Source organism: Pimephales promelas, chromosome 14 (genome assembly GCF_988280905.1).
Source record: "Pimephales promelas chromosome 14, fPimPro1.hap1.1, whole genome shotgun sequence".
Lineage (NCBI taxonomy): Eukaryota > Metazoa > Chordata > Actinopteri > Cypriniformes > Leuciscidae > Pimephales > Pimephales promelas.
This window is the reverse complement of record NC_142782.1, coordinates 3,632,599-3,660,067: the sequence shown is the minus strand read 5'-3', so window position 1 is coordinate 3,660,067 and position 27,469 is coordinate 3,632,599. Positions and strand designations below refer to the sequence as shown.

The window sequence follows — 27,469 nt, the reverse complement described above, 5'->3', positions numbered from 1 at the left end:
GTCAGTCTTATTTCTGGTCTTACCTATGTTGATGTAAATATCATCTATACCCAAGCATGTCTTTCCTTCCCCACCAGCTCAGCTGCAGTGATTTATTGCAAACCCTTTTGATTTAAATCTATTTACGTTTTTATCTAGCACGGGCAAATGATCCCCCATGTAATGCAATGTTTACTTGAGTCAATCAGATGCAAATGGGTGTTGTTCACCATGCAGCTAATGCTTTGGCGCAGCACCACTAATGGTTACCATTACTTCGCTGAAATGAACCGAAGTAACGGCTCGCTTTACATTTTCCGTGCGAGCGCTAAGGACAGGCACGCTACTCTGTTGGTGGTGAGTGTTAAATGATCCATTGCAAATATAAAGTGTTTACGTGATGCAGTGGATGAGTTAGAGACGTGGTTGGCGGCTCAAGATGAGATCAGTGTATGTGGAATAAAGTAATTCAAACACTGATTGGCTGACATGGACTTGATTGATGCCTTCATTAAGTAGCAAATAAATCAGTGCTGCTGTGACATCATTTGCACCCTACATACACATTCATGAGAAGACGCCATTTTAATTTGTCACTCGCACACAACATTTGCACATCTACGGCATCAAGTCCACTTGGGATGTTCCTACTTCTGAGTTCAGAGGATGCGAGTTTGTGTGCGATTTGTATCAAAATAAAATAGACGCGTACATTTTTCTCTCTTTTTTATGTTTGTTTGTAGATTTATAGACTTGCCGCCTTTTTTTCTGAAGTTCTGAGAGATGGGCTGTGGCTTTCAAAATAAGCCATTAAAATAAAAAACTTAGGCCTATTTATTGTTTTTGTTTTTTTGGTTTTGACAACCTTAATAAATAATTTTGTGACACCAAAAACTGCTAACTCTTATTGCTAACCTATATCTTTCATGCATCAACATCTACAGTGTATATATATATATTAAATATATATCAATATATATATATATATATATAATCTATATAATCTTATATAATATATTATACTATATTATACACTCTCCGGCCACTTTATTAGGTACACCTGTCCAACTGCTCGTTAACACTTAATTTCTAAGCTGCCAATCACATGGCGGCAACTCAGTGCATTTAGGCATGTAGACATGGTCAAGACAATCTCCTGCAGTTCAAACCGAGCATCAGTGTGGGGAAGAAAGGTGATTTGAGTGACTTTGAACGTGGCATGATTGTTGGTGCCAGAAGGGCTGGTCTGAGTATTTCAGAAACTGCTAATCTACTGGGATTTTCACGCACAACCATCTCTAGGGTTTACAGAGAATGGTCCGAAAAAGAAAAAACATCCAGTGAGCGGCAGTTCTGTGGGCGGAAATGCCTTGTTGATGCCAGAGGTCAGAGGAGAATGGCCAGACTGGTTCGAGCTGATAGAAGGGCAACAGTGACTCAAATAACCACCCGTTACAACCAAGGTGGGCAGAAGAGCATCTCTGAACGCACAGTACGTCGAACTTTGAGGCAGATGGGCTACAGCAGCAGAAGACCACACCGGGTGCCACTCCTTTCAGCTAAGAACAGGAAACTGTGGCTACAATTTGCACAAGCTCATCGAAATTGGACAATAGAAGATTGGAAAAACGTTGCCTGGTCTGATGAGTCTTGATTTCTGCTGCGACATTCGGATGGTAGGGTCAGAATTTGGTGTCTACAACATGAAAGCATGGATCCATTCTGCCTTGTATCAACGGTTCAGGCTGGTGGTGGTGGTGTAATGGTGTGGGGAATATTTTCTTGGCACTCTTTGGGCCCCTTGGTACCAATTGAGCATCGTTGCAACGCCACAGCCTACCTGAGTATTGTTGCTGACCATGTCCATCCCTTTATGACCACAATGTACCCAACTTCTGATGGCTACTTTCAGCAGGATAATGCGCCATGTCATAAAGCTGGAATCATCTCAGACTGGTTTCTTGAACATGACAATGAGTTCGATGTACTCAAATGGCCTCCACAGTCACCAGATCTCAATCCAATAGAGCATCTTTGGGATGTGGTGGAAAGGGAGATTCGCATCATGGATGTGCAGCCGACAAATCTGCGGCAACTGTGTGATGCCATCATGTCAATATGGACCAAACTCCCTGAGGAATGCTTCCAGCACCTTGTTGAATCTATGCCACGAAGAATTGAGGCAGTTCTGAAGGCAAAAGGGGGTCCAACCCGTTACTAGCATGGGGTACCTAATAAAGTGGCCGGTGAGTGTATATTATATAATCAATATATATATATATATATATATATATATATATATATATATATATATAAGAACAAATCAAATTACGAGCAATATCTCAGATACAATAGAACGAACATACAAATTAAATAAACACTGCTTTTTATGATTTTTAGGTAAGTCTAACAGTAATTTTCAGGTAGAAAAAATAAATAATCAAATGTAAAATAGAATACTCTTCTCTGTATAAATTAAATATAGAAAATTTACAACAGTTTGGTGCAATGAGTGATTATTTTTAACTGTCCTTGTTTGATTAACATTAAAACGAAAACCTGCACGGATCCAATATACTTACGCACATTTTATTTCTCAACTGTTTATGGCACTTAAGATATAACAGACTATGGTTACTGGGATACTCGTTGAGACTGGTCTTTCTGATGTAATTGTGTGTGTATGTGTCGTTTGAGCGCAAGATGACGTGAACGAGAGCCCGATTCAGCATTCGCGCGGCTGTCTGAGAAGCGGCTTTCTGGGCGTGCGCTTCAGATGTGTGCGCAAACAAAACTTCACACTATTGAATTTAGATCTCTTTCGGGTCATCTTGCACTTGAATATTTAAATTGACAATGTTTAAAAACACATGCAAGTGATAAACTTTCGGACATGTGCCAGTTGTGTCGCCTTTCCTGAGTGACGTCTGAGCAGTCCTTATTGTCGAGCCCTGTTGAAGATCCCATTTGCTGTAATACAGATTCACATTTTGATTTCTTTAAGAGGGGAAAAGAATTGTTAAAGGATTAGTTCACTTTTGAAAAAACTTTTGCTGATAATTTACTCACCCCCATGTCATCCAAGATGTCCATGTCTTTCTTTCCTCAGTCGAAAAGAAATTTAGGTTTTTGATGAAAACATTCCAGGATTTTTCTCCATATAATGGACTTCAATGGGAACCAAACGGTTCAAGGTCCAAAAGACAGTTAATAACAGTTACAGATGCAGCTTCAAATGTCTTTAAACGACATCAGACGATGAATAAGGGTCTTATCATGCGAAACGATCGGTTATTTCAAAACTTATTCCAAAAATGTAACTTTTCTAAGGACAAATGCTAGCCTTGCTCTATTCTGTGAGGCGCGTTTGCAACGTCACGTAGTACGTAATTACGTTCAAAAGGTCACGGGCGACGTAGCCGGAAGTACAGAATCGGTGTTTACAAGTTGAACGCATAGGTTGAACGTGCAAACTAACTCAAACGCCGTTTACAAAGAAAGGAATTAAAAGGAAAAACAACGATGTCGGACGATTTTGATTCTGTACTTCCGGCTACGTCACCCGTGACCTTTTGAACGTAATTACGTATTATGTGACGTTACAAACGTGCCTCAGAGAATATAGCAAGGCTAGCATTTGTCCTTAGAAAAGTCACATTTTTGGAATAAGTTTTGAAACAACCGATCGTTTCGCATGATAAGACCCTTATTCATCGTCTGATATCGTTTAAAGACATTTGAAGCTGCATCTGAAACTGTTATTAACACTATCTTTTGGACCTTGAACCATCCGGTTCCCGTTGAAGTCCATTATAAGGAGAAAAATCCTGGAATGTTTTCATCAAAAACCTAAATTTCTTTTCGACTGAGGAAAGAAAGACATGGACATCTTGGATGACATGGGGGTGAGTAAATTATCAGCAAAAGTTTTTTCAAAAGTGAACTAATCCTTTAATCAGGCTTATTTCAACCTCACTGACATAAATGTGTGTGTGTGATACAGAGCGTTCACCGCACAGGCCGATCCTCCAGGCCGGTTTGCCTGCTAACCGCACCGCAGTGGTGGGAAGTGACGTGGAGTTTGAGTGTAAAGTCTTCAGTGATCCTCAGCCACACATCCAGTGGCTGAAGCACATCGAGGTGAACGGCAGCAGAGTCGGCCCTGACGGACTGCCGTACGTTCGAATCTTGAAGGTAAAATCCATTTCCTCTTACTAGTCAAGCTGCTAATGTTGTTAAGGTATTTTGTCTATTTGACAAAACTTATTGTCTTATTGTCTATATTAATAATGTGGTGACGCCTCAAAGTTTACAATATTTAATCAAGAGTCAAATAATTTAACTCTTGCCCTGCCAGTGTTTTTTTTTTCTTTCTAAGTTGCCAGCCAGCGCCAGCTTTATTGATCATTTTCACAAAACTTTAATGACCACTGGAATATTGTGTTGTATGGATATCTAATCATGCAATATATTAAAAGAAATAACAGATTTTTTTTTTTTAATTCTACATATAAATGCAGTCTTTTTTTATTAACACTTGTTGGTTAAGTTGGTTAAGTAATTAAAAACAACAACATTTTGAACGAAACGCTTATAGCTGATAATACCATACCATGGTATTGCCATACCGGTATTCGTATTGTTTACTTCAAACGCTACAACGCACATAAGCAATGGTTTTATCGCTTGTTTCTGCTCCTTTTTTGCATGTGTTTTGATCAGGAGGATTCGGTACTTTTTCAGAATTTAATAATTAGTCTAATAATTATTCATCTAATATTTGTTTTTAATTTAATTTGAGCTATTTTTTGGTTTAAGTTAACACTACATTTTGTAAAAATAAATAAATAACAAAAAGTGTTGTTAGAAGCTGACAGTTTAAGTCAATGGAATAAACAAACCAAATTCCTCAAACTTACACGGTGTGTGTATATGTATGTATATATATATATATATATATATATATATATATGTGAAGAGTTCAGATGCAAAAGCCTCTAAATGCCATTTGAAATTTTCTTCTTTAATGATGATTTTTATCAAACTTGTATATTTAAGTTCAGTAATTTCACTTAAATAACAATTAATAGATAATTATCATTGCCATTTAAGGGAAATTACTGAACTTAAATATACAAGTTTGATAAAAATCATCATTAAAGAAGAAAATTTCAAATGGCATTTAGAGGCTTTTGCATCTGAACTCTTCATATATATATGTATTAGGGGTGTAACGGTTCACAAAATTCACGGTTCGGTTCGATACGATACACTTGTGTCACGGCTTGGTTCGGTACGTTTCCGATAGAGCAAAAAGAAAGAAATGGCTGAGAAATTTCCTTGATTTAATTTTTTAAAATATATTTTTATTATATGATTTTTTTTTTTTAACTTTGAGCAATGATGGAGCGATACTTGACTTTTCTTTGGAGCATATAAAACAAAACAGCTCCTTGGACAGAATGAAATGTAATACTGTAGTAGTTATAAACAAAGGTTTATTTGAGTTCAGATTAACATTTGAGGGCAGCAATTATATTCATAATGTCAAAATAAAACCGACGTGATTCCTGCCAAACGTACAGTTAGTAGTGTTATACAGTAAATCCATGGTGAATGTTGCTGATCTGTGGACAGCGTGGTTTGATCCGTTAATCACAGAGAAATGTGAATGTTTCTCACTATGTTATTACTTCAGTGGCGAAATAATTTTTTTTCTTTCTGATTTGGCTGTGTAGTAACTGTGCTGATGATCAAGAGCGGCTCGCGCTGCATTGGTCCAAACTGATAAACGGTCCGTCAACCACACAATAACGTGTAGCTCAGTTTCGTTCCGCTTACATTACATTTGCTATTTGATGTTGGGCAATGTTGTGGTCACGCCAGCGTCTCTTACGTTATGAGCGCTCTTGCCACGTGCACGTGCCACCTACATTTGAAATAACGAAATTTTGGTCGGAGTGAAAAAATGGTCCAATGAACCGTTTGGTTCAAAAATGCATTCCGAAAACCGAACCGAAAGCCTCGTACCGAACGGTTCAATACGAATACGTGTATCGTTACACCCCTAATATATATATATATTAGGGCTGTGCAAAAATTAATTGCGATTAATCGCATCCAAAATAAAAGTCTGTGTTTACACAATATATTTGTGTGTGCTGTATATAATTATTTTGTATATATATAAATAGACACACATGCATGTATATATTTAAGAAAATATGTTATTCATATATACAATATTTATATTTATATAATATAGATTATGTACTTGTATATATTTACAGAATTTAAGCACAAATAATTCTTAAATATATACATGCATGCATAGGTATTTATATATACAAAATAATTATATACAGCACACACAAATATATTATGTAAGCACAGACTTTTATTTTGGATGCGATTAATCGCAATAAATTTTTGCACAGCCCTAATATATATATATATATATATATATATATATATATATATATATATTATGTGTTAATAGATGCTGTCACTGATACAGTTGATAGCACTTTAGTTGTAACCTGGAACTTCCCTTTAAATATCAGAAATCAGTCTTGTCTAAAGTTCTTGACTTTTTCTGTTGCTGTTAAAAGTGTGTGTCTTTCACCATATTACTTCACCTCAATGGACAGAGCACCTCAGCAAATTGGAGCAGGACTAACAGCTTTTGGGAAAAATACGAGCCACGTTCTTGGCAGGCTGTCATAATCCATTTCACAAGAGCTGCAATGGCAGGTGTTGTCCTTCAGTGAGCGCTGGGATCAATGTTTGACTTTGTGCTTGACCTCTGACATATGTTTGACCTCCGCAGCACTCTGGGGTCAACAGCTCGAACACACAGGTCTTGACGCTGTACAACGTGACAGAAGAAGAAAGTGGGGAGTATATATGTAAAGTGGCCAATTATATAGGCCAGGCCAACCAATCAGCGTGGCTCACCGTCGTTAAACACTCGCAAGGTAACACACGCCCCCTGCTACAGAGATACATCAGTGCAGAAAGAGGCAGAAGTAGATGTTAGACGGAGGTAGACACAGCGGTTGGGTGACCGTAACACATCTTCCCACTTCGTCGCTCTTTTTTGTTTTCTGTGGTGCCGTAAATGACGCCATGGAAAATCCCAGCAGAGCGACTGGAAGTGTTTTGGCTTGTGTTTACACTGGACGTTTCCTTCTCTCCATCTCTGTGCAGCGTTTTGCCCTCCTAATAAGGGTGTTTTTCATGCCCTCTGAAGATTACTTGCACTTCAAAAGCATTTCAGTGGCACCTTGAGAATGTGCCCGTCTAAATTCCTTCACCTCGCTCGAGGGCTTTTTCTTTACCTGCTGTTTTTCTCTTCTGGATTGCTTTGTTTCCATGACTATTCAATTCTGCAGTCTCTCTTTCTTCCTCATAAATACCACAAATACCTCTGGCATTTCACAGTTTTTGATGTCACAGCTAAAAATAAAATATTTAAAGGTACAATATGCGGGATTTTTGCAGTAAAATATCCAAAAAGCACTGGGCCAATGTTATATATTTGTTTAGTTGATTACTTACAATATCCCAAATGTTTCCAACTATTTGTAAATCATGAGAAAATTGTGATTTTTAACCGAGGAAACGGGGCGTGTGACGTCATATCCGCGTTATCCCCGGTTTCCGCCTGGTTTGACCTCGTACTGCAATAGTTACCATGGCGACAGACGTGGACAACTGGGTCGGTTATGCTCGTTATGCGTGCTCAACAGCGTGAGTGTCCCTAGCAAGTTTTGTTCAAACATTATGGACCATGGCAGGCAGACTTTGAGACAAAAAGAAGACTAAAACGAAGATCAACATGCCGAGAGCGACTAACTTCGACTTGACAGAGACGCGAGTGTTGCGTGTGCTTTATTAGACAGGTGAGCAAATGTACATAAAGCTAATCAATGTTATATAGTTCAACATGATGAAAAGTTAGAATATGATCTGTATGTTATTCTCTAATGTTAATCTAGCTTAGCCTCATACAGCCAACAAACAACCTAACTAACAACATTCAACACACTCAAATGCCGTTTAGTGTGATAGTGAAACTGTTAGAGCAAGTGAAGCAGCGCTGCGTTAGCTCAAGTTTAATTCCTCTAATAATCTGACCTGTGTGAGTAATTCAACGTGTAGTTCGGTAGAATTAAATATCTTTATTCCTTAATATCCGCGGGACTCGCGTCGCGTGTGGTGCTGGTATACGTCTAGCAATCGCGCACTGCTTCATACTACAGTAATGTTAAAAACATCACTGTTTTCACTCATCCATAAAAGATCCATCAGCTTAACAACAAGATCCATAATTCAGCTTAATGCGGAATATACGTCATCAATACACGCCTTTGTTATTGTAATGGTGCGTTCACACCGGACACGAATAGCGCGTCAGGCGCAAATGATTTCAATGTTAAGTCAATGCAAAGACGCGTTATGCGCGTAAAAAAAATCCTGCGGCGCGAATGAGGCGTGGAGCGCGGCACGGAAGACGCGAATACGCCTCATTCGCGCGAATTGAGCGTCTGCCGCGTTAAGCGCGAATTATTTACTTAGTGCCATTTGTGCATTCACGCGTTTGACGCGAATTTGCGTCTGCCGCCTGAGTTAAAAAATCTGAACTTTGGAGTGAATTCGCGCCTCGTTAACCAATCAGGAGCCTAGCTGCTTGCTCACTGCTTGTCTGGATGCTTCAATAAATTATTTTGTAATATGATTAAATGTGTGATGGGATTATGCACAACAAAGCAAATATTTGATCACTTAAAACATTATTTCTATAAACGAGACATGTTTGTTTTGTATTGAATGTTATTCATTCCATAGCTAGATTATATGAAATAGTATTATGATGTAAAGACAATCAACATATGTAAGTTCGTGTCTGGACGTGAGAGAGAAAACAAATCACAGGACAGGTTAATAACTTTTGAAGGCTGGCTCTATTTATCATCAAAACAAAAATAAATGACAGCTAGATTAGGTGGATGAGGGCGAGGGTGATCGTCGCTCCGATGCGGGACAACAGGTTATCAAACCCGGCACGGGACAGGCGGAAGTACCGCTGACAGCGGCCGTCATCCAGCGCAGCTCCTGGAGCGAGCAAATGGTGAAACTAGCCAAACGGTTCACCTCCGAAGGGTCCGGAGGACACAGATATACGGTGGCGATGATCCCCACGCCCCTGTTCTGCTCTTCAGAGTAAATACAGAGCGGTGACTCTCTCGACGAATGCTCGGTCGACATAAAAACAATGGCCGCCAACGGATTTCGATTCTGACGCGCGTAAATTTCGCTTCAAACTTTTGTTTTTACGTGTGTCAGTTTCACTCTTGACACGCGAATTACCACAAAGTGGTCAAGCGTCAAACTAGACGTGTCAGGGGCGAATTTGACGCGCTATTCGCATCCGGTGTGAACACAGCATTAGAGGTTAGCGACCCCTGGTGGCGAAACAATCTTGCATTTTGTACCTTTAACAGGCTCTCCTTTATTTTAAACTGTACATGTAAATATAAGTCTCATAATTAAATATAAAGCATATATGTATTTATAAGGCCTTGACGTATTTATACTTGAAAAGCTTAAGGTAATTACTCTGTGACTGAAACTTTTGTTTGCATACGCTAATAAATGAGTAGTTCACTAACAGCTTGTGTTTTCATCAAGAATAACAATGACATTAGTAATTTTAATTATTGTATTAATAGTAATTGTAATTAATAATGAATAATTATAACATTTCCAGTACAATATCAAAAACAAATTTGAGAAATTGTACTAGTAACTTGCATTTTTTTGCGATTAATTGTGATTAATCGCGATTAATCATCTTAGGTACGATTAATTTTAAAAACACATGTAAATCAAGAATAACAATGACATTAGTCATTTTAATTATTGTAATTAATAATAAATAATTATAACAATTGCAGTACAATATAAAAATCAATTTGAGAAATTGTACTAGTAACTTGCATGTTTTTTTGCGATTAATCATCTTAGGTACGATTAATTTCAAAAACGCATGTAAATCAAGAATAACAATGACATTAGTCATTTTAATTATTGAATAACAAGAATCAAGAATAACAATGACATTAGTCATTTTAATTATTGTATTAATAGTAAATGTAATTAATAATGAATAATTATAACAATTCCAGTACAATATCAAAAACAAATTTGAGAAATTGTACTAGTAACTTGCATTTTTTTTTTTGCGATTAATTGTGATTAATCGCGATTAATCATCTTAGGTACGATTAATTTCAAAAACACATGTAAATCAAGAATAACAATGATATTAGTCATTTTAATTATTGTATTAATAATAATTGTCATTAATAATGAATAATTATAACAATTGCAGTACAATATCAACATCAATTTGAGAAATTGTACTAGTAACTTGCATGTTTTTTTGCGATTAATTGTGATTAATCGCGATTAATCATCTTAGGTACGATTAATTTCAAAAACACATGTAAATCAAGAATAACAATGACATTAGTCATTTTAATTATTGTATTAATAATAATTGTAATTAATAATAAATAATTATAACATTGCAGTACAATATCAAAATCAATTTGAGAAATTGTACTAGTAACTTGCATTTTTTTGCGATTAATTGTGATTAATCGCGATTAATCATCTTAGGTACGATTAATTTCAAAAACGCATGTAAATCAAGAATAACAATGACATTAGTCATTTTAATTATTGAATAACAAGAATCAAGAATAACAATGACATTAGTCATTTTAATTATTGTATTAATAGTAAATGTAATTAATAATGAATAATTATAACAATTCCAGTACAATATCAAAAACAAATTTGAGAAATTCTACTAGTAACTTGCATTTTTTTGCGATTAATTGTGATTAATCGCGATTAATCATCTTAGGTACGATTAATTTCAAAAACACATGTAAATCAAGAATAACAATGACATTAGTCATTTTAATTATTGTATTAATAATAATTGTAATTAATAATGAATAATTATAACAATTGCAGTACAATATCAACATCAATTTGAGAAATTGTACTAGTAACTTGCATGTTTTTTGGCGATTAATTGTGATTAATCGCGATTAATCATCTTGGGTACGATTAATTTCAAAAACACATGTAAATCAAGAATAACAATGACATTAGTCATTTTAATTATTGTATTAATAATAATTGTAATTAATAATAAATAATTATAACATTGCAGTACAATATCAAAATCAATTTGAGAAATTGTACTAGTAACTTGCATTTTTTTGCGATTAATTGTGATTAATCGCGATTAATCATCTTAGGTACGATTAATTTCAAAAACGCATGTAAATCAAGAATAACAATGACATTAGTCATTTCAATTATTGAATAACAAGAATCAAGAATAACAATGACATTAGTCATTTTAATTATTGTATTAATAGTAAATGTAATTAATAATGAATAATTATAACAATTCCAGTACAATGTCAAAAACAAATTTGAGAAATTGTACTAGTAACTTGCATTTTTTTTGCGATTAATTGTGATTAATCGCGATTAATCATCTTAGGTACGATTAATTTCAAAAACACATGTAAATCAAGAATAACAATGACATTAGTCATTTTAATTATTGTATTAATAATAATTGTAATTAATAATAAATAATTATAACATTGCAGTACAATATCAAAATCAATTTGAGAAATTGTACTAGTAACTTGCATGTTTTTTTGCGATTAATTGTGATTAATCGCGATTAATCATCTTAGGTACGATTAATTTCAAAAACGCATGTAAATCAAGAATAACAATGACATTAGTCATTTTAATTATTGTATTAATAGTAATTGTAATTACTAATGAATAATTATAACAATTGCAGTACAATATCAAAATCAATTTGAGAAATTGTACTAGTAACTTGCATGTTTTTTTTGCGATTAATTGTGATTAATCGCGATTAATCATCTTAGGTACGATTAATTTCAAAAACACATGTAAATCAAGAATAACAATGACATTAGTCATTTTAATTATTGTAATAATAATAATTGTAATTAATAATGAATAATTATAACAATTGCAGTACAATATCAACATCAATTTGAGAAATTGTACTAGTAACTTGCATGTTTTTTGGCGATTAATTGTGATTAATCACGATTAATCATCTTAGGTACGATTAATTTCAAAAACAGTTTTAAACAGTCCCCATTTTTCCCAGCTTTTCCAGTCTACATAACACACTAGCTAAATGTTCGTAATAGTGCTGCTCAATGGGTATCATAGCATCGCCTGAAGCAAAGTGCCAGGACCTTTGCCATCCTTACTCGCTTTGACTATTCTTTCTAATCTCCCAGTCCAAATATGTGAGAGCGATTGTGTTCAGTCTCTGCTGGGTAATGTTCCATGTGGCCCATCTTGCCCTCGTCTTCAGGTGTTGGGTCTGTAGCCGCGTGCTCCGTTCTCCAGCTAACCACCAATCTGTCAGCAGGGTCATCGAAGGATCCACTTCCGACCATGGAGCTGTCCTGCTTTCCTTAAGGACGGTGAAGGGTGTTTCTCCAGCACCCTTCTCTCACTCCATGATGTCAAATCTTTACCGTTCTTCATCCGAAAACACTCTCTGTCTCTCTCATCTGGTGGGTTTTCCTGGAGCTCTCCGGCTTCATCCTGTGGTTCTTTTCTCTAGACGGCAGGCGTCAACACTACGGATAAGGAGATGGAGGTACTGCAGATCAGGAATGTGTCTTTAGAGGATTCTGGAGAGTACACCTGCTTGGCTGGGAACTCTATCGGCCACTCCCATCACTCTGCATGGTTGACTGTCTATAAAGGTATCTGTGGTTCTTGCGGTGCTCTTTTTGGTTGATGTTTCTCCCTGTCTAAAGCCCAAAGTATATTTTGTTGGTTATACACGTAGACTGGAGTATGCGTTCTGTGCGTGTCGTGCAAATTTATTCGTCAGCATAGTGCCGGCGGTACTGTATGTGTGGACTTGGGTTATTCTAACCGCACATACAATGTAAGTTCAGCTCGAACATGTGCATTGAGGATTTTTGCACTAGTTAGTTTGTCCACAACACTCGGCCTGTTTGACCGCTAAGGTGGAACAACAGCAAACTACTGGAGATGCAACAATGTTCGAATTCACAGTTCACTGAACGAGGATAGCACTTTCTATTGCACACGCTATTTACATACGCAAGCGTTTGCGTCAAGACTGAAGTATACTTTGGGCTTAACAGTGGCAGTTCACACTGTGGGTTGAATTTGGTCACATCATTGCTGTAGTTTCCATAAAAATCTGTTCAAAATGTTCTGTTGAAATTGACTTGCTTTTATTTTTGAGGTCCACGAAACCTCAAAATACCACCACGTTTTTCACTCAAAGTGGACATTCACTTTTTATTAATATGACTATATAGTGCAGACACTTCTAATACAGATGGTATGAGTGTCTAATATAGTGCAGTTAATAAGATTTGGGTGCAATTTGACAAATTAATTAAAGACCAAAAAAAAAAAAAAAAATCGGTATTTTGAGAGAATTTTAACGTGAATGTCATCAATATTTCTCTAAGCTATTAAAATAGCCTCAATGTCTCTCAACAGAACATGAGGGTTAAAGGATTAGTTCACTTTTGAAAAAAACTTTTGCTGATAATTTACACACCCCCATGTCATCCAAGATGTCCATGTCTTTCTTTCCTCAGTCGAAAAGAAAATAAGGTTTTTGATGAAAACATTCCAGGATTTTTCTCCATATAATGGACTTCAATGGGAACCAAACGTTTCAAGGTCCAAAAGACACTTTCAGTGCAAACTATAAACTGTTCAAAGGGCTTTAAACGATTCCAGACAATGAATAAGGGTCTTATCTAGCGAAATGATCGCTCATTTAAAAAAATAAAAAAGTTTAAGTTTTATAAGCTCGTCTTGCTCTGTTCTATGATGAGCGTTCGTGACTCTCCTGTTCAAACTCGTTCATCAAAATGAACAAATCTTTTTCCGAGTCATTTGGTTCATTCAACGAAGGAAACTAACGAATTGAATAGATTCGTTCATTTTAATGAACGAGTTCGAACAGGAGAGTCACAAACGTGTTCAAACAGAAGGCTACAGAACAGAGCATGGTGAGCATTTGAGCTTATAAAACTTAAAGCTACACTGTGTGATTTTTACCCTCATCTAGCGGTGAAAAGGTATATGACCATCCAGGGAATGTTAGTTTCTGTTCCTCTCAATTCCGATTTCGTTTTAACTCCTACGGGGGCCAATGTAGTCCAAGATTAGCATGGCTTCCAGTTCGACCTCGTCCACGAGTGTTAACTCAAACGTAAACGTGAAAGGCGAAGCTTGAATTAACGGGTATGTCCCTCTTTGGCTAATGTACTTTCAAGATGGAGGGGCAACATGGCGATCGACATTAGAACCCCTTGCCCGTATGTGTTTTCAATGGCATATTATACACTCACAAGAATACTTTATTACTTGAACGAACTAAATATACAATAATGCGCACATATATTTTTGAAAGAACTAAGTGTTTTTAGCTAAGAATAAACTAAGAGAGTTACACAGTGTAGCTTTAAACTTTGTTATTTATTATTAAATGAGCGATCGTTTCGCTTGATAAGACCCTTATTCATCGTCTGGAATCGTTTCAAGCCCTTTGAACAGTTTGTACTGAAAGTGTCTTTTGGACCTTGAACCGTTTGGTTCCCATTGAAGTCCATTATATGGAGAAAATCCTGGAATGTTTTCATCAAAAACCTTAATTTCTTTTCGACTGAAGAAAGAAAGACATGGACATCTTGGATGACATGGGGGTGAGTAATTTATCAGCAAAAGTTTTTTTTAAAAGTGAACGACTCCTTTAAGGCATTGTCAGTGCTAGTAAACACTAGCTCTTTCATTTACTCCCATTACAAGCAATACAGAGGTTTTATAGCAAATAACAATTCTTTGTGAACCGCACCATTCTTCAACCCCTGTGTGTCTGCTTTGTGGTTTTGTTATTCATCTGGGTGTTGACTGACACTTGCAATGTCAGTTGAAGCATGTCAAAATGACATGTTTGTTGTTCTTCTTTACAAAAGTGGAATCAAGCCAAGCCAAACCTCTGTCTCTCTGACCACAACTGAATTTAAAGATGCACATAAGTATATATTTACTCGAAGACAGGAACATAATTTTAGAAAAATCTTTTACACTAATTATTAGTTGAAGAGTCATAATAGTGGCCTTATGTAAGCTGATTTATTGTCCTGGGTCGGCTCGTGGGGGCGTCATGTTGTGTTCACATGACCAGCCAAATACTACTCACTTTTTCTCAGGAACCCCATGTTTTTATTTATTCACTGTAATTATTTGTGGCTGACTGCAATATAAATAATGGCATTGCATTTGCAGTACCGACTCGAGTAATACAAAAAGTTAACAACTTAAAAGTTTAGGTTCAGTGTAACAGGAATGTAAAATAAAATACGACACAGGAGTGTGCGATCTTCCCAAAATGTCATACCACGATCTTACAACAATCAGTCATGATCCATGATCTATATCACAATCTTCCCAATTTTGAGATGTACTGATTCGAGAATATCCAGAATATGGACTTTTTCAGACACAATTTAAATCACAATATTGCAGTTGTCAAATTAGTCACTAAACCCTGAGTTAAACTCTAAAACACTGCATCATCTTCACTGTATGAATTAAATGTACATCGATTCTTATTTAAAGGGTAACTAAACCCCTCAGAGCCTGACTCCACCCACTGGCAATATTTAAAAATGCTGAAAAAGTGGGCTGATCCCAGCGGAGATAGAGGGGACGAAATAGATGCTAAAACACTCTATCCTGATCATTTTCAATACTCACGATTCCTGACTCCCTAGTATGGTTTTGACGACACAAGATGGTTTTTATATTGCCAAGAGCGTAGCTCGCGTGGTGAGCTGAAACCTGCGTACGGAACATCCAATAGGAAAATTCAACTGCAGCAGCCACCGTTCAACCTGAAGAGGGCAGCACTAAGACGCTTTTACACCATATATTGTAGAAATAGAACACTTTATAAACAAATGTCAAAAAAGTTACTCGAATCAATGACTGGGATTAATAAAGATCCATTCTTACAGATCATTAACTAAAAAAAGTTGGTTAAGTGTTTAGTTACTCTTTAAGCCTCTAGTTATTCAGTGAGTAATTTAGTCTGTCTTTAGTTTAACATTAATGACAGACCGCAGCAGTTATTTGCATTAGGTTTTAAGACTGAATGCATGGATCTAATATAATTTCCCAACTGTTTGTTCACTTAAGACGTAACTGACTGTCTTTATGTAAATACTCGCCAATATGGATATTTTGACACATTTTGTGGATATATTTGGGCGCACACCTGATACCACAAGTATACTTTGCTCGTCCGTGTTCTGCTCGCAGCGCACAAAGCGTGTGGGTTCGCAATTTAATACTCTTTTAATAACTCTTAAAGGAGTAGTTCACTTTAAAAAAAACTTTTGCTGATAATTTACTCGCCCGCATGTCATCCAAGATGTTCATGTCTTTCTTTATTCAGTTGAAAAGAAATTAAGGTTTTTGATAAACATTCCAGCATTTTCTCCATATAATGGACTTCAATGGGAACCAAACGGTTCAAGGTCCAAATGAGAGTTTCAGTGCAGCTTCAAAGGGCTTTAAACCGGCACAATGATAATTTGGTCTTGATTATTATGTTTGGAAGCCAAAATCGAAACTAAAACCGTGCTCATCGCACAGCCCTACTGCTGTTGAATTGTTTTTTCAAATGCGTCACCACACATGAGACGCATGATATAATTTGTCCAGTCTGCAGTCATGTAATCGGAAGTCATTGCTGTATTGTTACATTATTATGAGAACATTAAAGATCACAATCTCTGCGATTCACTTGAAAAGTAGATCATGGATGTCTTCAACATCCATCACGATTTAAAGATCGTCGGATCGCCCGCCCCACCACAAAGAAAACGATTGATTTTGCACACAATGTCGCATCCCTGCTACTATTACTGCAAAATTACTGAGTGCGCCATGGATGTTTTGCGAAACAAGAGCTGTAGTTTAACTGCAAAATAAATGATGTAATGTATAACAAATACCAACGGCGAGTGGTTTGGCGAAGCTTTGTTTCCACTTGACTTTTTTTATATAAAATCCTTTTCCTAGTTTTTCAAGATTAACCTGTTTCCAATTAACATTTCTGTTTGCCTGAACACTAGACAAGCATCCCAAAGAGCATGATTTTACGCATAAGCACTATGCTGACATCATTTCCTCTTTGGCTCGGGTTTGATAAATACCTCACCTAGAAGGTGAATCTATTCTTTTATTAAATAGATTCCATTTATCAAGATGCTTGTCAGTCAAAGTCTTTTCACATTCAACATGAAGAATAAGATTTCATTCTGGATGTTGAATGTTGATCTTCTTGCATTTGCATGTTGCAGTGAGCAAACTGTGGGCCTTACTCTTATCATAAACCATTATGTAAATATAATAACTCAAGAGCATTTGAGCTTCATGTTCACGCTACAACATATTTGATTGTTCATTAAGTTATTAAAAGAGAAGGCAAAGAGAAGTGATCTTTCAATGAGGTGCATTTGCATGTGCATTGTTGTGTGAAATGTATATACATGATACAATAACATCTTTTGTGTGCATGAACTGTGTGAAAGAAACTCTGCATAAAGAACCAGAGCCTTGGGGCGGACAAACGCCAACCAAATAGCATAGGAAATATCTATATCAGCCAGACTTCTCATGTAATATTACCCCAAAACCTAGCTCTCCATTTATGCTTTGCTGAAATGCATACCCGCACAGATTTCGTCTACCCACCCAGATAAGCCATTCCTCTCAATTTACATTTGTATTTGTGTTGCAAATTTAATGTCTCATATGAGTTTACATAAGGCCATTTTTTGGGCTAATCTCGTAGCGAGGGCTGCCAAGTATCATGAGCAGTGGTTTCCTTCTTCTGCTAGTCACATAAGCAGAAGAATGTTTCCATGAAACCTGATCCATGAAAGAAGTAATTCTGATGCTACAATAGGAGTTTGTGTTCACTGCAATTCACCATTCACGTGAACAACGACATCTCCATTTAGAGGATTTTTGTTTTATGCATGTGCATGTGTGTGTGTGTGTGCATCAGTGTGTTTGTGGTTTTATAAATGGACATAAAAAATGTCTCCTGCTAATATATGAAGAGTTCAGATGCAAAAGCCTCTAAATGCCATTTGAAATTTTCTTCTAAAATGACCATTTTTATCAAGCTTGTATATTTAAGTTCAGTAATTTCACTTAAATTACAATTAATAGGTAATCTTCATTGGCATTTAAGTGAAATTACTGAACTTAAATATACAAGCTTGATAAAAATTTCAAATGGCATTTAGAGGCTTTTGCATCTGAACTCTTCATATGTCAACCTTCTTAAACAGGCAGATATTCTAACTTTGGCTGGAATGTATACAACATTGAGGCATTGTTCAAAATATTCTCTCCCACTGACTTTTTGCTAAGCCCCACTCCAGCTTACGTAATGTTGCTGTATTTAAAATAAAAACACATGTAATAAACACACACATTTTGAGAAAATATTTACGCTCGGAATTGTGAGAAATTAAGTCAGAATAAACTCTCAATTTAGAGAAAAGAGGCAGAGTTGCAAGATATCAACTTGCAATTTGAGAAAGTCAGAATTACAAAATGATATAGAAGTCCGAATTAACTGAGTTCTGAGAAAAACGGCAGAATTACGAGATATTAAGTTGGGAGAAAGATGTTTACTCAAAATAGTGAGGTGTAATCTATGAAAGCTTGTTTCCGCCACAAAATGAAAAATAAAAAAGGTAATTGCGACTTTTTATCTCTCAATTCTGACTTTTCTTTCCTCACAATTGCGAGTTTCACATTTATTTCTCAGAATTGCGCGATATAAAGTTGCAATTGCAAGATATAAAGTCAGAATTGATTGATATAAAGTTGCAATTGCGTGTTATAAAGTCAGAATTGCAAGATTTAAAGTCAGAATTGCGAGATATAAATTCTCAATTGTGTGTTATAAAGTCAGAAATGCAAGATATAAAGTCGAAATTGCGTGTTGTAAAGTCAGAATTGTGAGATATAAACTACTCTGAGGGGGTCTCTGTTTTCCCCTTAGAATTAGCCTGATAACTCTCAATTGCGAGTTTATAACTCACAATTCTGAGAAAAGATGGCAGAATTTCGAGACATAAACTAGCAATTATGTGTTATAAAGTCAGAATTGTGAGATGTAAACTTGCAATTGTGAGATAAAAAGTCGCAATTCTGTTTTTTTTCTCGCAATTGCGCATTTATTTCTCAGAATTGCGACTTTCTATCTCGCAATTGTGAGATAAAAATTCGCAATTATTATTTCTTTTTTTATTCAGTGGCAGAAACAAGCTTCCTTAATAATCTTTCTCTGATTCATGAGATTTAAAAAGTCCCTGTTTTAAATCTGTGATGGAAATGATCTTCCATAAACATTTAATGAATTTACTAAATAATATTAATTTACTTTTGAGCAAATGTAGGTGTTTTACTGATGGGTTACATGCTCATTTGGGAATACAATAATAAAAACCTTGTATCTATTATAAGAGCGGCAGCAACAACATTTTACGAGATTTGATCTAAAATTCAATTTTAAGCTTTTCGAACACATGGTTTCCAAAAGCTAACATGGCGGATGGCAACATTAAAGGGATAGTTCACTTTGAAATTAATTTTTGATATGTTTTATCTTACCTCAAGGGCATCCAAGATGTAGGTGTCTTTGTTTTCCGCAGTATTTTCAATTTTTATATTTGTAGGTCAAACCGTTCGTGTCGGTCAGTCATATAGCCCTCATATAGACCATAGACCTGCATATAGATGCAGGTCTATGGTCACCACCTCAAAGAGCAGGACAGAGAAGTCCAAATTAAACATGATTTAATGGCTCTTAAATGTAAGGACACATCGATGGCCTAAGACACATATGTAAGCACAGCCACGTCCAAGTGATCTGAAGACGCGGGCGATTCGGTCTGCGCAAGCGCCGGAAGTGATCTCTCGCGCAGTTGCGGAAAAAAATTCAACGTTGTCTGTTGATATATTGCGATTTCCTGTATATCTAAATATGTTTAGATCTTCATAGTGAAAGGTAACGCTTCCGAAATCTGTGTAAATAATGAGTGACGTACACGCGCGAGACATCACTTCGCAGACCGAAGCGTCCGCGCCCTCAGATCACTTTGACATGGCTGTGGTTACAAGAGGTAAAAACGATATAAATACTGTTCGTTTTCTCACACAAACCGCTCGTTTCGTGTCTTAGGCCATCAGTGTGTACTTACATTAACGAGTCATTAAATCATGTTTAATCTGGATGTGTCTGTGCATGCTCTTTGAGGTGGTGACCATAGACCTCCATTATATGACTGACAGACAAGAACGGTTTGACCTAAAAATACCAAAATTGAAAATACTGTGGAAACAAAGACACCTACATCTTGGATGCCCTTGAGGTAAGATAAAATATACCAAAAATTAATTTCAAAGTGAACTATCGCTTTAAGGCCGGACTTAGCAAAGGGTCAGTTGCAGTGATTGTCAAACATTCAAGCTCTGCTGGTACAGGCTGATTTGTCATTCTCAGGTAAATAAACACATCATCCCTTTAGCGTTCAGCAAGCTCATTCCCTTCCCTTCTGCCACCTTGCATCGCTCCCTTCTTTCACAATCTAGCCATTCCCCCGACTCAACTGCCAAACCAGACCTACCTGGAGGTGCTGATCTACTGCGTGGGCTTCTTTCTTATCTGTGTGATGGTGGTGACCGCCGTGCTGGCCAAAATGCACAGCTCCACCAAGAAAAGTGACTTCAACAGCCAGCTGGCGGTTCACAAGCTGGCCAAGAGCATCCCTCTGCGCAGACAGGTAACAGAAAGTAGATAGGGGGTTTGATCTCTTTACCACTAAACATAGAAACATCAAATTTCAACAGTTTCTTGTGTTAATGTCGGGGTGTTGTATTTAACTTGATTGTGGGTGTTTGGGGGGGGGGGGGGGGGGGCGGGTTAACTATAATATTGTTAGAGACGACCTGTTATGCTTTTTTCCATGTTCATCTTTGTTTAGTGTGTAATGTTGCTGTTTGAGCATGAAAAAATCTGCAAAATCCCTCCAGCGGGAGTTATTCTCTATATCAGTGTCACTGTTTCTGAACTTCCTGAAAAGTCTTGAGTTTGTTCCGGGAATGAACACGTCACTATATTCCTCATTTAAATAATTAATCGCCCAAAAATGAATTATTTACACACTCGAAGCGCTCGACCAATCACAACGCACGGATTCAGACAACCAATCACAGCACAGTGTGCTTTTCAGGCTTCATAGAGACAGGAACTAAACAGAGCGTTACTGACAGACTGGGATGAGAGGAGCCGCAACAATGGAGAATATGTGAAAAATAATGTTTTTTTGAACATTCAAGCATGAAAACCTGTTCTAGCAGAGTCCTAAGGAAAATCCAAACTTTGGAAACGGGTATAATTTTGCCTTTTTCATTTAAAGCATTCGTTTTCATGAAAAAACAAGATTACTTTGTAAATCGATTTCTCTGTGCAGTTGAAATTTCATGGGCAAAAAAGGTGTCAATAGTCTAGCGACGTCTGAAGCGCTTTCAAACCAAGCAGCGCTCAACTTGATCCCGTTGAGAAAACTGCATAGGAAATCTTTCACCCTCATGAAATTCCTGATCATGTGGATTTCTTTTAAAATGAATTCGCCTGCAGCGATGTTTCAAACCAAGCATCTGTGAATCTACTCGACCAGCATGGGGAAATTGTTTGCTCTCATTTAAAATTTTGGATTGTGTTGATTGCTATTGAAATGACTTTATTTGGTCCACAAAAATCACCAAATATGACCACAACTTCACGAAGATATCATATTGTTATTGTAAAATAATATAATTCCTAATTTAAACTCAAGGTTTCGTGCAGGATACCAATGTAAAACCTCTTTTCTAATTTCTCAACTATTGTGGAGCTCATTTTTGATTTCTGTTTTGGTTGATGATTGTTGTATAATATCAAATATCATATGCATCTGTGTCCATAGATGCCCCCTGACCAAGTAACTCGCATACACCCATATGAGCGCACAAGACCACAGTCTTTATAGGTGTGTTTGTGCTGCTGTGTTGTGTGGGGAGTAATTTGTAAGTATTTCCGTGCAGGTGTCGGTGGACTCCAGCTCATCTATGCACTCTGGTGGGATGCTGGTCCGGCCCTCGCGTTTATCCTCCAGTGGCTCTCCGATGCTCTCAGGGGTCTCCGAGTACGAACTGCCCCAGGACCCTCGCTGGGAGGTACAACGAGACAGGTAACACACACATTGTACTCATCATTCCCTAACTAAAGATCAGTGGCGGTTGGTGAAAAATATTTGAGGGGGGGCTGAATAAGAGGGGGGTCAGGGGGTCCACCCCCAGAAAATTTTGAATTTAGTAGATGTGATTTCCTGCATTCTGGTGCATTTTAGGCCTTAGGCCATGCCCTTACCTATACCAATAAAATAACTTAAACCAGTCAATACCAATGGTCAAATAATACAATAATAATAATAACAGTTTGACAGTTAATGATAATGAACAAGTTGAATGTTTATTATGCTCTGTGTGCTGACAGAAAAAGTGCAAACGCATAATATTGATAAATTATAATATAGGTAATAGGGGTGTAACGGTACATGTATTCGTATTGAACCGTTTCGGTTCGAGGCTTCCGGTTCGGTACGCATACAAACCGAACGATTGCTTGGACCATTTTCCTGCCGGCAAAATTCGTGCTGACGCGGCCAACACAACGTTGCGAAACATCAAATGGCAAGCGTAATGAAAGCAGAACGAAACTGCGCTACTCGTTATGTGCTTCACGGATCGTTTATCAGTTCGGACCAGCAACATCTGTGCAGCGCGAGCCGATCTCGATCAAGCAACACTGTTACCACACCGCGCTAAGAGATCCGGTAAAGAAAACATTTGAATTCGCCACTGAGGTAATAACATCGCTGCGAGATCTAGTGAGAAGCATCCACATTTCTCCGTTATTAACCGTAGATCTCTATTAGATCAAACAGCGCTGTCATGGAAACCAGGAGAAACATTGTGCCGTGAATGAACTAGTACTTTACGTCCACAGACCAGCAACATTCACCATGGATTTAATATAGTAGCTAACACTAACTGGAACCAGTTTGGCTGGAATGGTGAAATGCTTTCAAGTACTTCACACATCTTTTTCCAGCACTTCAAAATTCAAATATTATATAAATAAATATATATTTAAATTTATTTTATATATATATATATATATATATATATATATATTTTTTTTTTTTTTTTTTTTAATGTGATGACCAAAACATTATTTGTTCATCCTTCAAAGATGACCCCCATTTATAAACCTGAAAGTTTCAAGATCTAGGAAAACTCACACTTATTTAAAAATATTTTTTTCTTTAAACAAATAGGAAATTTCTCTGGCATTTCTTTCTTTTTGCTGTATCGAAAACGTACCGAACCGTGACTTTAAAACCGAGGTACGTACCGAACCGTGATTTTTGTGTACCGTTACACCCCTAATAGGTAATACAAAAAATAATAGGTAATACAACAATCTAGTTTAATCAATCCCCAGCTGTAGACTACATATTTTTGACAAATTGACAATTGGATAATGGATAACAATGTGTTGATACTAGAGAAAGAGAGAGAGAAAAGGCTCTGAAAGAGAGGGTGGGACAACATTCTTGAGGGTAACACCCAAGTATGAGAAGAAAGTTGATTTTAACTAGTATGAAACACAGTAATCTAGCTCAGAACTTAAAAACATCAAAAAACAAAGCAAACACACAGGTATTAATATTCCTATAACTATTTTAATATCAAACGTGTGTGAAACAGTGTTTATGTGTGTGTGTGTGTGTGAGTGAGTGAGTGACAGAGACAGACAGGTCAATTCCCACGACTAACTTTACATTATTTCCACTCGACGTCACTGGCGCTGCCATTCTGCTCTCATCTGAGGTAAAAAAATGTCCCGTGGTGCGCGTGCACGGTGCACTCCCCTAATCTGATACTGTGGGCGATATTTTCAGCGCCCCCAAACCATAAAATTTGACGACGCTGATTGGCGAAATATAAACTTTTTTGCATAGCAACCGGGGAACCATTGGCTTAAATTCCAGCACTGTGGGGCTGAGCGAACTGGCGCCCTGAGAAGACAGCCTATTGGCTATACTACTACACCAACATGATAAAAGCAACGAAAGTGAATGCAAATATCATTCTGGTGAGTTCAAAACACTTTTCAAAGTAAAACCATTATTAGCATATAATTAACACAGATTATTTTTCAAAATTATAAATTATAATATATATTAAAAAAACAGACAGACAGGTCGGAGGGAGGGCGGCGCCCCAGCGCCCTCTATGGGCGAGCCGCCCCTGCTAAAGATGCATATATGCTAGGGCTGCATGATTAATCGCAATGAAACTGTTCTATCTGAACAGCAGAGGGTGTCACACACGCCACATATCCATCTGAACACCAGGTAGGGCTGAACAATTAATTGCATTTGCGATAAAATGGCGATATGATGAAACGCGATTTTGTAATCGCAAGAGCTGCGATTATACTGGTCACGTGACACGCGAGAGAAAAGCAGTCTGCAAGATAAAGCATCAACTTGCCACGCTATGCGGTCTGGCGTCCAGAAAAGAACAGTTTATTGTGTTATTTATTCTCTCCTCAACAATCCTGGATCGATTCAGAGAATTTCAGAATCGAGTATGAGCTTAGTTTTTAAACACAGATGCGTGCTTTAGAAACGAACCGTGTTCTGAATCTGCTTGCTTCTATTTTCTCGCTCTCTCTCTTCCTCACTCACACACACGACACCGCTCGAACCTTCCAAAACATAGTAACGTTATTTCATAAAGTTCGGGATTGAACCGAATTACAAGGACATTCGCGGGCTTCATTGAACAGGTTTTGCCGCTTTGCTTGATGTCATAACGTTACACTTGCAGTGCGCGTTCTCTCCCGCGGGAATTTTCTTTACTTCACAGAGGCATTATTTATGTCTTTTGGAATGCAGTTGGCTTATATATTAAAACCATGAAAATCACTAAGAAGGCTGCTTTCATTTTAAAATGTGAAGAGCGCTCGTGCATGCGGCCGTGAGCGACTCATTGGTAAATGTACTTGCATGTCAAAATGCTTTTATGACGCGAAATTAATGTAAACACGGTCAGTTATATCTTAAACCAACAGGACAAACCACATTTACAATTTGAAAAGAGATATATGCATTAGTGTGAATGCAGCTTATCGTATCTAAACTGAGGGGAAATCACTCCAGCTCTTGAATGAAAAACATTCAGACTACTTTTAAATACTGAGACCACTCTTTCTTTATTGCTTGTAATGTTTTTTTTTTGTTTGTTTCTCTTTATTTACTAGCTTTTATATTTTGAAGCTATATTATTTTATATAGCCTATTTAAAATTCTTAACATGTAATTGCTTTAATTAAATGTTTTTTTATATTTATTTTTTTAAAGTATGTGTTTTTACACATGTAATTAAATACATATTTTAAGAGTTATTAAGATTAATTAATAAGAAAAAAAGTAGATCGGATCATGAGCTATCTAAAGATTCCCATCCCTACTGTACAATGATTTATTGCTTGTCTTTGTCGACTAATACAGAAGGTAAATAACTTTTTTTTAAATCGCATATTAAATCGCAATCGCAATATTGGTTAAAAAAATCGCAATTCGATTATTTTCCAAAATCGTTCAGCCCTAACACCAGGGGGCGTCTCACATACACACACGCCACATATCCATCTGAACGCCAGGGGGCGTCTCACATACACATACGCGACATATCCATCTGAACACCAGGGGGCGTCTCTCTCTCACATGCCACATATCCATCTGAACACCAGGGGGCGTCTCACACACACGCCACATATCCATCTGTACACCAGGGGGCGTCTCTCTCTCACATGCCACATATCCATCTGAACGCCAGGGGGCGTCTCACATACACACGCCACATATCCATCTGAACGCCAGGGGGCGTCTCACATACACACACGCCACATATCCATCTGAACACCAGGGGGCGTCTCACACACACGCCACATATCCATCTGAACACCAGGGGGCGTCTCACATACACACATGCCACATATCCATCTGAACACCAGGGGGCGTCTCACACACACGCCACATATCCATCTGAACGCCAGGGGGCGTCTCACACACACGCCACATATCCATCTGAACGCCAGGGGGCGTCTCACATACACACATGCCACATATCCATCTGAACACCAGGGGGCGTCTCACATACACACGCCACATATCCATCTGAACGCCAGGGGGCGTCTCACATACACACGCCACATATCCATCTGAACACCAGGGGGCGTCTCACATACACACGCCACATATCCATCTGTACACCAGGGGGCGTCTCTCTCTCACATGCCACATATCCATCTGAACACCAGGGGGCGTCTCACACACACGCCACATATCCATCTGTACACCAGGGGGCGTCTCACATACACACGCCACATATCCATCTGTACACCAGGGGGCGTCTCTCTCTCACATGCCACATATCCATCTGAACACCAGGGGGCGTCTCACACACACGCCACATATCCATCTGAACGCCAGGGGGCGTCTCACATACACACGCCACATATCCATCTGAACACCAGGGGGCGTCTCACATACACACGCCACATATCCATCTGAACGCCAGGGGGCGTCTCACATACACACGCCACATATCCATCTGAACACCAGGGGGCGTCTCTCTCTCACATGCCACATATCCATCTGAACACCAGGGGGCGTCTCACACACACGCCACATATCCATCTGTACACCAGGGGGCGTCTCTCACACACACACGCCACATATCTATCTGAACACCAGGGGGCATCTCACACACATGCCAAATATGGCCCGCCGCAGAAGTACAATAACACACGTCATTCCAGGAAATCCCTATCGGGCATCACACTATCTGAATTAACAGAAAATTGAAACACTTTGATTGATTAAGTTTGACTAATAAACACACGACTGTCTTATTCTCTGTAAGAAGCCACATCCTCTCACAGAAGGATGCTAAACTGTCGTTATGAAGTGATTTTGGTGTAAAAGCATGTTATTAAATTTTGTCTTTTTGTTGGACAAGGTTCCTAACTGCTTCTCATGTTTGGCGTGTGTTGCTTTTTCAAACACACGTTATAATCGACTCAAACTCAGTGCTTTCAGATGGAGCAGCGTTCACAGAGCCGTACATCAAC

The 27,469-nt window shown here is 37.7% G+C and overlaps 1 protein-coding gene across 3 annotated transcripts in view; it reads left to right on the top strand.

Moving 5' to 3' along the window:
• The window catches only part of LOC120481189 (fibroblast growth factor receptor 1-A), a 79,483-nt gene that overhangs the window by 38,816 nt on the left and 13,198 nt on the right, over positions 1-27,469 (top strand). Inside the window, exons 7-10 of one of the 3 annotated variants that reach the window (XM_089119290.1) lie at positions 3,983-4,173; positions 6,809-6,956; positions 20,812-21,002; positions 22,306-22,451. In XM_089119290.1, coding sequence (XP_088975416.1) covers positions 3,983-4,173; positions 6,809-6,956; positions 20,812-21,002; positions 22,306-22,451 — 676 coding nt within the window. Of the gene's footprint in view, positions 1-3,982; positions 4,174-6,808; positions 6,957-12,694; positions 12,840-20,811; positions 21,010-22,305; positions 22,452-27,469 lie in introns of all 3 variants that reach the window. The other 2 variants (XM_089119289.1, XM_089119291.1) reach the window with 2 other exon arrangements.